The sequence below is a fragment of the Zonotrichia leucophrys genome, chromosome 19 (assembly GCF_028769735.1).
Source record: "Zonotrichia leucophrys gambelii isolate GWCS_2022_RI chromosome 19, RI_Zleu_2.0, whole genome shotgun sequence".
Lineage (NCBI taxonomy): Eukaryota > Metazoa > Chordata > Aves > Passeriformes > Passerellidae > Zonotrichia > Zonotrichia leucophrys.
In genome coordinates this window covers 11,534,460-11,548,099 of record NC_088188.1, presented here as the reverse complement: position 1 = coordinate 11,548,099, position 13,640 = coordinate 11,534,460, and the positions used below count along the sequence as shown (strand labels likewise).

General features: G+C 42.3%; 2 protein-coding genes across 3 annotated transcripts; one reads left to right on the top strand and one right to left on the bottom strand.

Annotated features, from left to right (window-relative positions):
• The first annotated feature begins 864 nt into the window (after window positions 1–864).
• TEKT1 (tektin 1) lies at window positions 865–7,755 on the top strand. 2 transcript variants are annotated; one of them, XM_064729010.1, is made up of 8 exons: window positions 865–1,016; window positions 3,225–3,468; window positions 3,842–4,007; window positions 4,217–4,345; window positions 4,778–4,921; window positions 6,088–6,310; window positions 6,900–7,096; window positions 7,385–7,755. In XM_064729010.1, the coding sequence occupies exons 2-8, from the start codon at window positions 3,279–3,281 to the stop codon at window positions 7,542–7,544; spliced, it is 1,209 nt and encodes a 402-aa protein (XP_064585080.1). In that variant the 5' UTR covers window positions 865–1,016; window positions 3,225–3,278; the 3' UTR covers window positions 7,545–7,755. The 2 variants fall into 2 exon arrangements, with proteins under 2 accessions (XP_064585080.1, XP_064585082.1); XM_064729012.1 differs by lacking the exon at window positions 865–1,016 and adding an exon at window positions 1,778–2,082.
• A 357-nt stretch (window positions 7,756–8,112) lies between these two features.
• On the bottom strand, window positions 8,113–13,640 carry FBXO39 (F-box protein 39). The gene is made up of 4 exons (XM_064729009.1): window positions 13,348–13,640; window positions 10,595–11,780; window positions 9,641–9,817; window positions 8,113–8,596 (listed from the first exon to the last, which is right to left on the bottom strand). Exons 2-4 carry the CDS (start codon window positions 11,606–11,608, stop codon window positions 8,468–8,470), a joined length of 1,320 nt encoding a protein of 439 aa, XP_064585079.1. The 5' UTR covers window positions 11,609–11,780; window positions 13,348–13,640; the 3' UTR covers window positions 8,113–8,467.

Genomic DNA, 13,640 nt, shown 5'->3' with positions numbered 1-13,640 from the left:
CTAATGTTTCTGTGTAACATCTAAAAGTGTATCTATGGTTGTTTATTGTCAACCTGATCCTACTTTTAAAGGCTAAATCAGTTCTGTGCAATATTTTCAAGATAATGTCAGCAGAGACATCATCTACTTTTTAAGACTATTCTGAAAGGCTGCTGGAAGCTGTCTGATGAGCCTTCTGGAGGCTGAACAGTCCTAGCCCTCTCAGCCTTTCTTCATGGATTATTTTGGACTCTAGTGGAACACCACTGTTCAGACCTATTACGTTAGTCTGCTTTAGGATTTCAGCAACACTGAAAGAAAGTAGTTGATGATGCTGCAGTGTAAGCTCAATCTAGAGAACTCTCCTACTTCAACACAGTGGCAGCAGTGCTGCTGATTGATTCTATGACGAATAAGACTATTTATGTTATTTTTCATGCACCCAACAAGGAATATGGCAACATACTTAATTTAGATCTAGTCTCATTAATGCTGGTTGGTTAGACTCCTCCACAGAAAACGTGAGACGTTTCCTGAATGAGGACTTGGCCATTTCACAAATAGTGACCCTATTTTCTACATCCAGACAAAATTTACAATGTGAGGAACCACTCCATTGTAAAATCCTTTTCAAAGGCATCGCAATGGAACATGGTAAGCAAGCTGGTGTTAGCTTACCCCTACTGCTGCGCAGGACTTCCTTTTTCATCCGGCCGTAACTGGGCGCTTACCCGCGGTGTGGAAAGGTGGCGCGGGTGTCGGCGCGGCGGGCGGTGCCTCCGCCGCTCTCCCGGGGCTGTTCGTTAGCGCGGGGCTCGGCGGGCGGTGCCTCCGCCGCTCTCCCGGGGCTGTTCGTTAGCGCGGGGCTCGGCGGGCGGTGCCTCCGCCGCTCTCCCGGGGCTGTTCGTTAGTGCGGGGCTCGGCGGGCGGCTCTCGCCCGGGGCCGCGCGCTGGGACCGTCCCGTCCGGTGCGCGCAGCCCCGGCGGCCGTGGAGCCGTTTTCTAGCCCTGTGAGTCGGTAGAGAAAATCATCTGAGGTAAAACTAAAAAGTTTTTTTTTTAGTCTTAAAAGTTTATATTGCAGGATCGGTTGTAAATTTCATATTAACAGTTTGAAAGGCCATTGTCTTTTACGGTAGCTGACATTGATGAATAGATTTGTGGTTTGTAGCTTTAATTTGTGGCAGTGTCGCTACAATCTGGGGCAGGACAGCACGCGATACTGGGTTTTCAGAACAAAACAGCATGAAGTCCCACCGGTCCTGCAATAACTTCGTGGAAAACCACCACTGGGAGTTTCCTCACCTTTCAGGGTGACTGAGCACGTTTTCAGAAACATGACATTATCTCTGCTGTGCTTTTTTTTTTTTTTTTTTTTTTTTTTTTTGAATAATGTTACTTCTTTATCATTTTGTGATCTTTTGGAACATCGTCGGATTTCACTCTGAGAAACTCTGATCTATCTAAACTGTAGCAGAGCTATACGGAGGGGACACAATTGTACCGTCTAATGTCAAGCTCATTTATCTCCTTCATCTCTTGTGTCTGGCTCCCAGAATATTTTCCCCCAGTAAAGAATATTGTTGACGTAAAGATAGAGCATACTACTAAGGATATTTTATGACTGACATTTTAGATAGCTGGATACTTAATACGCCTCTCATTTGTTTCACAATCTTTATGCATTTCTACAACAAATCAATTGAGAATTACTGTCTAGAGCTCTGGGAACTATGAAAAAAATAACGTACAGCGAACAGGTGGGCTTTTTCCTGAGAAATCTTAACAGGAAGTGGGTGAAATGAAGCACCACGGACTTGTGTGTGCTGTGCCTCCTCCAGCCGGTGCCACAGCACCAAGCTGCTAGCAAAGGTAGCTGCGGTAGTTCCCACAGCAGCCGATTTGTTTGCCTTGCGTGCAGTTCCAGCCGCCTCCTGCAGCATTGAGTCGCACATTTAAAAAGAACCTGTGCTGCTGCTGAGGAGGCTGAGAGACTCTTGAGGGGTCTCTGAGGCTGAAAGACCCTTCCTAGGAAAGGGGAACTGAGGACGTGGCATTTTGCCAGGGTTTGAACTTCAGAGCAGTTGAGCGGGGAGGATCGAGGTCAGTCGGGAGATGTGTGAGGACGAAGGAAGTCCAGTTCAGGGTGGCTGTACTGAATGGAGTGTGGGCAGAGCTGTGTGTTGCTGCGCAGTTGTGTGCATTTGGGCTCAGCAACTGTCTCAGGAACACTGGATGAGCATACTGCAATAGGAAAATTTATAATCAAACTACTTTGTGCAAATTCGGGGCATTGGTTTCACCCTCCACTAAACAAGTGTATGCTCAGTATGCTTTGTTCTTCTTCTTTAATCCTTTCTGGACTTTCCCATTTCCTCATTTGCCTGCTGAATTTTTTCCTTCAGCTTTTCAGGTCCGATTTTGATTTGGGGTTTTAGGGTTTGGTGTTTTGTTTTGTTGGTTTTGTGGTTGTAGTTTTTTTGTTGTTGTTGAGGTTGTGGTTTCTTTTGGGTTTTTTTGGTTTGGTTTTTTTTGGGGGGGGGTGTTTTGGGTTTATTTTTGGTTTAGTTTTTTTTTCCCCTTAATCATCATTAGAAAAAAAGTCACCTAATCAGGCATTGGAACAGCTTGCCCTGGGAAGCGGTGGAATTCTCATCCCTGGATGTGTTCAAAAGGCATGTGAATTTAAAACTTGAGAATATGGTTTAGTATTGAACACAGCTGCGCTGCATTAACAGTTGGACTCAATGATCTTAGAGGTCTTTTCCAACATTAATAATTCTGTGGTTACATTTCTTTTTACAGTCTAGATTTTATCCATTTCTTCTGTCATATTTTTGAAAGGTGTTTGCTTCTCCAACCTCTGTGAGGCTATTTATCTTTTATATTTATTCACTTTTTCTTTTGTTTTCTGTGATGGCTTGTTTAGTAATTCCATCTTTCTCCACAGGTCTCCTTTCTCTTCTCCTTCCTATTGCATAGTCCGTCTTTTCCTTTCAGATCCACTTCTCTCCTCGTAAATTCCCCTCACAAATTCTTCTGTTTCTTCATTCTCCCACTCCAAACATATCAGCACATTCTTCCCTACTCATCAGCAAAGACTTGGGAACTTTGAGCAAAAACTCTTTTTTTTCATATCAGTGTGATTTTGCAGGTAAAAACAACAAAATATTTCTCATCCTTATACACCTGTCTTCTCCCCTTCTTGCTTTGGCAGCCAAATATAATGCTATTTCTGTTTTCAGGTTTGATATTCCAAAAACTGACCTGCATTATATCCAGAAACTTTCAAAATAGCAATGGCCAGGCTGTTACAAGATCCATCTAAACTTCATCCCTCAGAATGGTACACTGCAAACCAGATGCAGCGTGCCAGTACAGAGTCCCAGAAATCCAGGTCAGAATGCATGACAGCTGAGAGTTGGAGGCTGGTGGATGAAATAGAAAAGACAACTCAAAAAACCCAGAGTGATGTCAACAAGAAATTAGGTAATCCCATGTCTTCTGCAAGGGTCAAAATGTTTTATTTGAGCTATATTTTCAAGAAGGACTTAGCAAATTAATTGATAATGAATAGGAGTATATGTCAATGCCATGCTTGTTAATGTCATGAAAAAATCAAAAATATTTTATAAAATATTTTGAGGCAGACTCTTTATTTTTATAACAAAACATACAAAAAGCTCTCTTAACCAAACCTCCTGACACAGGGTTGCTAAACTGTTTCCACACAGCCCACAGCACTACAGGCACTCCACTATAGAATAAGTCTATTTGTAGCCATACCTAAGACCTGAGCTGCAGTCCCCTTGCTCATAGAATGGGCCCATATTAATATATGTCTGTTATTTTGATTCTATAGAACAGAGACGGGAAGAGATAAAATTCTGGAAGCAAGAATTAGATAACAAGCTAGAACAAATTGTTCATGAGACAGAGATTTTGTTGACTTTCAAGAATAGGCTGGAGAGAGCTTTGGAGGGTTGCAAAGAGCCCCTTGTCGTTGCCCAGAAGTGTCTCCTGTACAGGTGAGCATTCAAGGAGACAGAAAAAGTCTAGGTAATGAAGCTTTAACAAATGAGAAAAAAGACTGCAAACTAAAGGCCCACCTCTCTTTACAGTGAAGTCACAGTCTGATTTAGGTGTTACAGCACTGAGGAGAGTGGAACTTTATCATCTCTATTCGATGCAGGCATTTGAACAATGTGGCTGATAGTTTTTTCCTTTTTTCATGTAGGCAGAGGCGAGTTGGGATTGACTTGGTGCATGACGAAGTGGAACAGCAGCTGCTGAAGGAAGTTGAAGTCCTCCAGGGGATTATTGCTTTACTTGGACGTACATTGGAACAAACAAATGAGCAAATCAGGTGCAGAGGCAGAGAGCATAACAGAACACTAATTAGATGAAAGTTAAGACAGCCATAATACTGAGAAGTTGTCAGGCTGAACACAGGTCCTAAGTTATCTTCAATGCTAAACACTAGCAGGAGGTCAGTCCTAATTCATACCACTCAATCAGTAGTGGTGAGAGGTTCTGCTTGTAGAATACAAAGTACTTGTGCTTGATCCTTGGTCTTCTCATGATCCAGTCCTGTGCCTTTAATTTCAGTGAGAATTGTACCATCAATTTATAAAAAGGCAGCTTCATACTGTAGATTTTGTCACTTGACAACTAAGAGTTCTTACACGATGATTTCTGTAACAGCATTTGAATTATCTAATGCATGTATGCATACATACTAAGGATACCTGTGAATGCCTACACATGGTCTTAGAGTTTTGGTTGTTTTTTCTCCTAGACGGAACCGTTCAGCAAAATACGACCTGGACATGGATCTGAAGGACAAATTCACAGCTTTGACAATTGATGATTACTGTGCTAGCTTGACAAATGACACTCCTCATATTATATATGCTGATAATGCAGTGAAACTAGAAGGAAAGTAAGTGGTTCTTTAGTTCAACAAACATATGATGATTATACAGATAATATGGGCTGTCCCAGTAACAGTAAGATTATTTTTGTGTAAAAAAGGCTTTATCTTTTTGCCATGTAATTGTTTCTTATACTTCTGTTCATCACTTCTGTATCTGTGTAATATGTCTGGGAAATAAACCACAACAGTTATGCTCCCAGTGAACTGCAGTTTTTTAAAAAGTTTTTGAAAAGTTTTTGAAGCTCACAGTTAGCTAAGGAAGAATTTCACATATTGCTTAAACATAGAATATATTTATTGATCTTAACTTTTTTCCTCTCCCACTGGGGAGAATGCTGGACTGAGACCCATGAGGTGTCAAGTCAGTTTCTGACTCAGACATTAAGCTGTCAAATGTGCCCATTCTGCATGGCTTAGTTATTATGAAAGGTTTAAATGCAAAAATAGCTACCACAGAAAAATGGGCTGAAAAGAGGAGGTGTACTGAGAAAACAATTTGTGCAAGAGCCTCATAAAATCCCTGTTGCTATGTAACAGCTAGCAAACTTGCAACACCAAGAGGCTGCCAGCACTCAAAACAGGTTATGTAACTCAGAGCACACCCAGGATGGTGTTGCCTGCTATGTGCAAATGACAATTAAAACTTTATATATTCACCCAATGACACAAGGAACGAATCCTCTGAAGAACTTCTCAAACACCCGCCTGCAAGCTTGAGGCTGGGCTTCTCAACTGTTGTTCCAGGCAGATACTGTAAGTGTCGTAGAGGTGAACTCTGTGAGAGAATAAGTGAATGTGTTGTGTAAATAGTTGCCTGCTATTAATAGTAACAGCTTAATTAATGAAAGATGTTCTAAGAAATACTGATTATTATGTGTGTTTCCCGCCATGTTAACTTGTAAGTTCCCCTTTGCCAGGGGAAAGTAACAGCAAGGCTCCTCTATGTCTCTAGCAAATTTGTTTTCATTGGACTCTCATCTACTTCATTACAAAATGATTGTGACAGAGTCTTTCCTTTGTATCTGTAGCACTCCCTGGACATATGGCACTTGTGTGACATGCGGTTAAAAGTGCTGCTTTGTTCTTGATTTTGTGGCACAATTACAGATTTATGAAGTCATGGAGGGCCTGCTGCTGTCTGTTGGTGACCTCTTATTTTGATTCCCTTTCAGTTTTGTTACCCCTGAGGACTGGATAGATTTCACAAACATAAATGTTGAAAAGGCTGACAAGCAGCGAAACAATTCTTTGGCACTGAAGGCACTTATCGATGGCATCCTCTCACAGATAGCAAATGACATGCGCAAGCAATGTGAGATAGTGAATAATGCTTTTAGAAATAGGGTGAAGGAAGTCAAGGATGCCAAGCACAAGCTAGAGACACTTCTTGCAATGGTAAGTCATAGGGGACAGTCAGTGAAAAAGTGGAAACGCAAGGCTTGGGCTATCTACCAGTTTACCCAATCCAGTGGGTTGCACTTATCTGCCACATTTTCCTTTTTGTTCCCTTCTCCGTAAAAGTAACTTTAGATTTTTTTTTCTTAGCTCTGTGTGCACCACCAAAAAGACGAATTTCTGGAGTCACTCATGCAATATAAATGTTGCTGTAGCCATCAGTAAAGACAGGATTTTCCTTGTGATTTTTAGTTGCATGAGGCTCCTATAGCTTTTTCAGGATTGTGATGTAAGAGCCTGATAATTGATAACAGCAGGGTCAATGTGCTCAAAATCTGATACAGGAAAACTGAGTATTAACATTAAAAAATATTAATTGCTGAGCATAAATTTCTGGGTTTACCCAGAACCATGTCATCTGCTTTCCAATGAAGGAATCATACTCCTGGCTAAGCTTTGAAAAATATTATTTGATGAAATAACAACATATTGAGTGGTACTGTGATTGTTGCAACTATTAAAGTAGATGATGATGGTTTCACACGTTGTAAGAGGCAGTGTGCAGAATTTCATTGTTGGATTTGTTAAGGTAATGGATGAGACTGCCTCACAGGAGAAGAACATTGCAGCCTTAAAGAAAGCAATCACTGATAAGGAAGCACCTGTGAAAGTGGCTCAAACCCGCTTGGAAGCGAGGAACCGTCGCCCCAATGTGGAACTGTGCTATGACACGGTGCACAGCAGCCTGATGAGTGAAGTTCAAGAGATTACCAAAAATATTCAAAGGCAAGTGGAAATTATGCAAGCGGAAAATCTGTGGTATTGGTTAATTTAATGTGTTAGCATGACAATGGGTCCCAACTATTCTCCCTGAAAAGTTGGGAATTGCTTTTCTTTTAAGGGCAGGACACTTTAAGGGAAGTTAGTGGATAGACTTTAAGGGAAGACAATGGATATTCTCTGTGAATCCCTTTCCATCTTTCTTTTTCTTGCTCAGAATTCCTAACCCTTATGAGAAAAAAAACCACTACCCATGTGTTTTCAACTAATGCCTGTCTCTATTTTCCCTGTTAGATTAAAGGATGCATTGGCACAGGCTCAGACAGAGCTGAAAGGCCTGAGCCGCCGACAGCTTTCCTTGGAGGAAGAGATCAAGGTCAAGGAGAACACACTGTACATTGATGAAGTGCTGTGCATGCAAATGAGAGAGTCTGTTTGCATAAACAATTACTGAAGTCATTATACTGGGAGACTGTGCTCCAAAGAACCAGCTCCTGCTGAAATTTTATTTGCAGGCTTCCAAATGTATTGGTTTCCAAATGTAATGCTGTCTAGTTGCACAAGGTAATTAAAACAGACCTAGTACTACAGCTATCTTACTATCTATGCTCTAAAATGTTTGATGAAATCTTCCACTTGGCAATAAAATTCAGAATAATGAGAAATGCCCCTTCTTCCATGTTTCTCTCATGTGTAACTAATGATATCTTGTGCCATTGAAAGGTGTCAGAAGGCAACTGTGTGAAAGCCAGAGCAGGAGTGTCCTCATAAATCACTTATTGGACAGCTGAGCAAGAGGGAGGGATGTCTCTCAGGACTGGCCATGTGATGTTTTGTTTTTATCTTAGCATCTGCTGCTAAGAACTAGACAGTATGGCAAACTTAACAGGACCTAACTTACCTGACTGATACACTAGATAGTGCATCTGTCTGCATCTGAATTGAGATCAAGTCAAGGCTGACTTTGGGAAAATCACTTGTTCACCCCGTGTCTCAGTTCCCCCATTCGTAAAATGGAAACATTGAGGTGGGCTTCAGTGGTAAATGTTTGAAGCTCTGCAATGAGAAGTGCTGAAAAAAGAGGAGGGTCTTATTTTTATCAGAGATGCCTGTAAGGGTGGAAAAGGGATCACTGCTTCCTGTGGTTCTGGCAAGGAAAACCAAAGCAAGGGAAAGAATAAATAATGCTGGAGACAAAAGAGTCCAGTTCCCAAGTCCAACATTTTAATGCATGGAGTTTAAAATTGTCCCTTGCTTCTCACTTGCTGGAATGATAACTCCCTTTTAGAAGCACTGATGTCAAAATTCAAATCCCTTACTAAAGCACTCCAAAGGATCCATTAATGCAGATGTCACTGGGTGTTCTCTTCCTGTAGTTTATACCATTGGGTAGGTGATGACAAAATAATTAAGTTCTGAGTCAATCAGGTACTTGAATTTCCTGTAAATATCAGCCAGCAGCCGCTCCTCCTCAGTGCTGTCATCTTGGGCTGTATAAATCCTGACCTGTATGCACAAACAGCAGTCATGTCTCTCAGATATAGGGAGCTAAACTCGTTACAGCTCATGGCAACAAGAAGCATCTGTTACTAATAAGGAATCTAGAGAAGCAAAATTCCTTGAATTGGAATAGAATCTTGATGCTTTACTCTCTCCCCACTCCCAGCTGACTGAAAACATCATCTCCTGCCAAAGAATTTTTGGGAGGTGTTGGGAGGAACGGGTTAAATAGTGGAGGACTAGCAAGAAGGATTGTAAATCACTCAGGTGACCTTGCAGATGGGCATAGCCCTTGATAACCCAGTATGAATGCCAGCCAGTGATCCTCTGGCACGGAGCAAGTTTAACTGTGCCTCTATCTCCACTTGTATGTGTCTGCCTGGGGGTTGCTTTGGGGATGCCTCGGTAAGCAAAAGAAGGGAAGCAAATTTACTCTTTATCTTTTAGCTGTGGTTTTGTGGTTGTCCCTGCTGTCTGCCTGTGCTGACTCAGACAGGAAGAACAAGGTTCTTTTTACCCCCAGAACTGATGCATCCCTGGGATCTGCACATATCTGTAAGGACCTACAGAATTCAGATTGTAGCAGAGAAGGTAGCATGTCAGCATGGTTTACACCAGCTACCAGTTGTGGCTTGGCCTCAGTTCAATACAGGACACCTAAAGGGTGTGATGTGTTTGTATCTTTGCAGTTTAGTGGGATTCAGTCCACCTTCCTTGGTTATAGACATAAGCACTGAGCCTGAGAGGTAACTGAGAAACCCTGGAAGTAGGAGAGGGCTTGAAGTAGAGGTGGCAGAGGGAGTGCCAGTCTAGGAAGGGCTTCTGGAATTTTCAGGACTTCATAATAAACTTCTATAGTATCTGTATGTGGCTAAGTAGGGTTGGAAAGCCTCCTTTCTGTGAGTGGCTCCCAAGCTCTTTGGTACTAAGGCATAACATAGGGAAGATAGTTAGATTTAACATTTATGTAAGTGATCTTTGCCTGGGCATGGGGACCTTTGGGTATAGGAGCAAGAATGGGAATGAGAGTTTTGAAGCACCAAGTCTTACCTTTATGGTAGTCAAAATGCATTTCCTTTCTGCACGGTTTTGTAGCAGCCTCTCCATAAAGCTGACACTTAGAAATGCCCAGACTTTCAGAAATAACAACCTCTTGCATGATAAAACAAGCTGTAGCAGCTCATTGTCCAGCAACTCATGGTCATTGTTTAATTCAAGTGTTAATTTCTTGGAAAAAAATGAACACTGTTAGTACTACTAAACAGATGTTGCATGCAGTAACTACAATTCAACAAATAGTTTTCCAAGTTAACAAAAAAAAAAGTCAGCAGATCAATTTCATACCTTGATATTAGCTGACGATCTGTTTTGCATTATGGCAACAGTGTATGTGCTACAGTAAATCACTGTCCTCCTAAGAGGGGGTGATCCCTTGTGCATTTATTAGAAAACACTGCACCTACAGTCATACCATGATCTTACCTGACATAATGAAAATTATCCCACAGACAAGAGTAGAGCCAATGGTGGTTTCTAGAAAGCTTTACATATCTAAGGTGTTTATTCACAACTCTGCAATGGAAACAGGACTTACAGAAAGCTGCCAGCAGCTGTCAGGCGTAAGGCCACTTGTTTCCCTCTGGCATGCAAAGACCTGATGCTTGCTTATGTGGGTCAGCTGTTGCAAACCTTTGATGACACATCCCTTGTGACACCAAAGTGCTTTGACACGGGCACTAGTTAATTTAGATATGCTATAGGACATTTGTGTATTGCCAAAATAGAGCAGCCTGATAGCATTATGGAGGGTTATAACTGGACAAGGATAATTTAATTAATGACATTATGGATGAAACCCTGAAATTTCTTAGGAAAACTGCCCTCTGAATGTAAAACTAAAGCGTTCAGGAACTTCTGTTGCTGACTGCTGTTATGCCGAAGGCCTACATGATTGCTTTGTAGAGCTTTGTGACACTGCAGTGCGGTGTGTCTCGTTTCCCTTACCTGCAGACCATGCCAGTAAGCTGGGAGAAGGTTGGTGAGAGTAGGTCTCATAGTCCAGTCTGGGTCACTAAAATAACAGCTCCGTAGGCTGATGCTCCTAACTGGGATCTCCTCTAGCAGGATCCTAGCTAGGTGATCATGCTTCATGACTCTTTCAAAGAAGAAGTTCACATTCAGTTTTGGGGCTCTCCTGGCCAAGTTTGCCCATGACATTCCTGAGACCACTTGCCCATGAGGGTCATGGATATGACACTTGATATTCAAGGTGCACAGCGAATGAGAGCTGCGCTCCCGCAGGATGTCCAGCAGTTCATCAGACATGCAGTTGTAATTGAAAGTCAGGATGGTCAGCCTGTGGAACTTAGACATAGTTTGGTGGAACAAGGCACTGCTGTAGACAGAAAGGTGAAGACTGAAGAAATCCTCAATATTGATTTCAGATATAAAGCTTCTATTTGTCAAACTGCTTAGAGAATTCAGAAGCTCACAGCCTTCTTCCAAAGTTATTCTTGCTCCTTTTAAGTTAAGATAATCAAGTTGATTGCTCATTCTTTTCAGGAAGGCAGCTAAATTCTTGATAAACTGAGCCCTAACCACATTTCTCCAGATCAAGCAGTCCAATTCTAGGTACTTGATGCTCAGGGATACTAGGTGACTATTACACTTACCCAGGTGTGAAAGAAGACCTCTCATAATCACTTGAAATTTTTTGATAAAGGGAGTATTGTAAGGATTCGATAACTTGATCTCAAGGTGCTTCAAATACTTGCCAAATTTCTTGGTATACCACAGTGCACTTTGAAACTCCAGTGTGCGTGCCCTTGATGGTTGGCCATAAAAAGTGATGGTTCTGCATCTCCAGAGAGATCCAGAGTGCATGGCACAACTCCATTTTTTACAGACCAAGGCAGCCCGAGATCTGTCTCTGTCATCTAACCAATGGAAGACATGCCTCAGACAGACATCAGGTAGATAGGCCCAGGAGCTTTGCTCGGGTTCACTGTCATCTTCCATTGAGAGGACTTCTCTTCTGGGTCTTAAATCAAACCAACATGCAGAAAGCTGTGGGTGCCAACATAATAGGCTTCTAAACAAATGGATGAAAGTTTGTTTCTTCACAATCAAAACCAACAACCTCTGTACTCCAGCTGTCAAACAAGCCCTTGAGTCTAAAGTTTAGTCTTACCTAAATCAAAAGAAAAAAAGAGTGAAGAACAATCACAGTACAAGCACAGGACACATATTATAATTTTTGGGCCTTCACCTTCAGTCTAGCTAAACAGTGAAATGGTATCAAATGCTGCGACAGTAGCCACATTGTCTGCAAAACCTTTGGTTGGCATCAGCTGCAATTAATTGAGCATAGTCTGTGATCTGATGCCTAGCGTTTGAAAGTACTCGGTACTTTGGGCTGCATAAATTTGAACAGGACCATCAGTGCAAAATTAGCACTAATGACTTTTCATAGCCTTCTAGGGTACCATTCCATGACAATCAGTACCCTGCCTTAGATTAAGGCTGGATAAAAAAAAAGTTGAAATGGATGGAAACAAGAAGTGCACCATACGAAGAAGAAAACACGCAGATCCCTGAGAGTCTGTTTACAATTAGAAAAGCTCAGCTATTTCTATTTTAATTGTATAAGCAGGCATGAAAGGACAGGTTGATACCACAATTAAGCTTCAGTCTGCTGTTAGTCTTTTTGCCTACAGTTCTTATGTCACATAGAATCTCTCTGCCTGTATACATACTCGTTTCAATTAGCACTGTTTCTATTCTTAGGGATTCCTCTGCCCACTCTTGCCATTCAAAGTACCAACCCACATCCCCAGCTATCAATAAAACCCTTAGAAACTGATCATGTGGTCTGATTACTACCTGACTCTCTGTCTCTCTTGTATTTAGCACCTCCAAGAAGAGCTCTTTGTTTTGCAGAACTATTAGTCATTTAGGAGGTCTCTAGATCAATTTCCAAAAATCCAAACCAAGTCTTAAAATATGGTGTCTGAAGCTCCAGTTTGCTAGTGAGAAGAACCTGAAACTTTTGCTATAGAGAGTGAGAACACAGGGGAAGAGGTCTAACACTTCAGCTAACTGGAAGCCCTGAAGGCAATGGACAGAGGAAAGCAGAACAGAATATATGGCAGTAGTACATAGAAACACATCTGTTAATAAAGGATGTTTATTACACTGCACTCATCAATATTAGCGTGTGAATACAAAGTGGCACGAACACCATCAAGTGGAACTTTTTTAAAACCAGAGTTCTTATGAATCTATAAAAAGTATGTTTGTTTATGAGCCAGTGGTGTGATTCAACAGGTATCCTGCAGTGTTGTGTTGGCTTTTCCATCACTATAAGCGAAGTCTTAGTTAAGGAGGTGTTCTGTTCTAGCTGTCAGCTCCGAGTTTAACTTGGTGGGGGGAAAACATATCTTTGGAAAAAAACGCTGCTACAGTTCTTTCTAGAGCAATTTTTTTTCATTCAGAAGTAATTTCAAGATAAATGAATGCTTTGGATGTCTTGTTTGCCACTAGGGTAAGAAAAAAAAAACCCAAATAAAAATAAAATCCCCCACCGCTGAACACATACATCCTTTTCCCTTGGCCCTCCTTGCTTCAGAGGGCATCCCGAATGGTTTACGATCCCATACGGACAGTTACACTAGCTGTCTCCTCCAGCAAGAGCCGCACAAGCCCGTGGAGTAAAAGCAAACAAACAAAGACCTTCTAAGATTTTGACCGATAATTACCAGAAGCAACAGGAGCTGTGGCTTGGATACCCAAGTGGGCAACCCAGCCTGAGTCCTTTTACTAGTCCTGCTGACGCGGATCTCTGGGCCGAGGTCCGCGAAGGCGCCAGAGCCGCGGGCGGGCGGGGGCGCAGCGCAGCCCCTGCAGTTGTGCCGCTGGGCCCGGACATTCCCCTCAGCCGGCGCAGGCCGCTCCCTCACCGCCGGCTGCGCCGCGCGCGCCCGGCCGAGTAACGGCAGCCCCGCGCGGGGCCCAGCCAATTGCGGCGGGCGGCGGCGGCGGCGGCGCCAAT

Excerpts from the sequence above, each read along its gene's own strand:
- TEKT1 (XM_064729010.1), top strand. The coding sequence starts at position 3,279 with ATGGCCAGGCTGTTACAAGATCCATCTAAACTTCATCCCTCAGAATGG. Across the intron at positions 4,346-4,777 it reads CAAACAAATGAGCAAATCAG|ACGGAACCGTTCAGCAAAAT; the intron begins GTGCAGAGGCAG and ends TTTTTCTCCTAG. Across the intron at positions 4,922-6,087 it reads GCAGTGAAACTAGAAGGAAA|TTTTGTTACCCCTGAGGACT; the intron begins GTAAGTGGTTCT and ends ATTCCCTTTCAG.
- FBXO39 (XM_064729009.1), bottom strand. The coding sequence starts at position 11,608 with ATGGAAGATGACAGTGAACCCGAGCAAAGCTCCTGGGCCTATCTACCT. Across the intron at positions 9,818-10,594 it reads CTTACTGGCATGGTCTGCAG|AAATTAACACTTGAATTAAA; the intron begins GTAAGGGAAACG and ends TTTTTTTCCAAG. Across the intron at positions 8,597-9,640 it reads GCATTTTGACTACCATAAAG|GTCAGGATTTATACAGCCCA; the intron begins GTAAGACTTGGT and ends TTGTGCATACAG.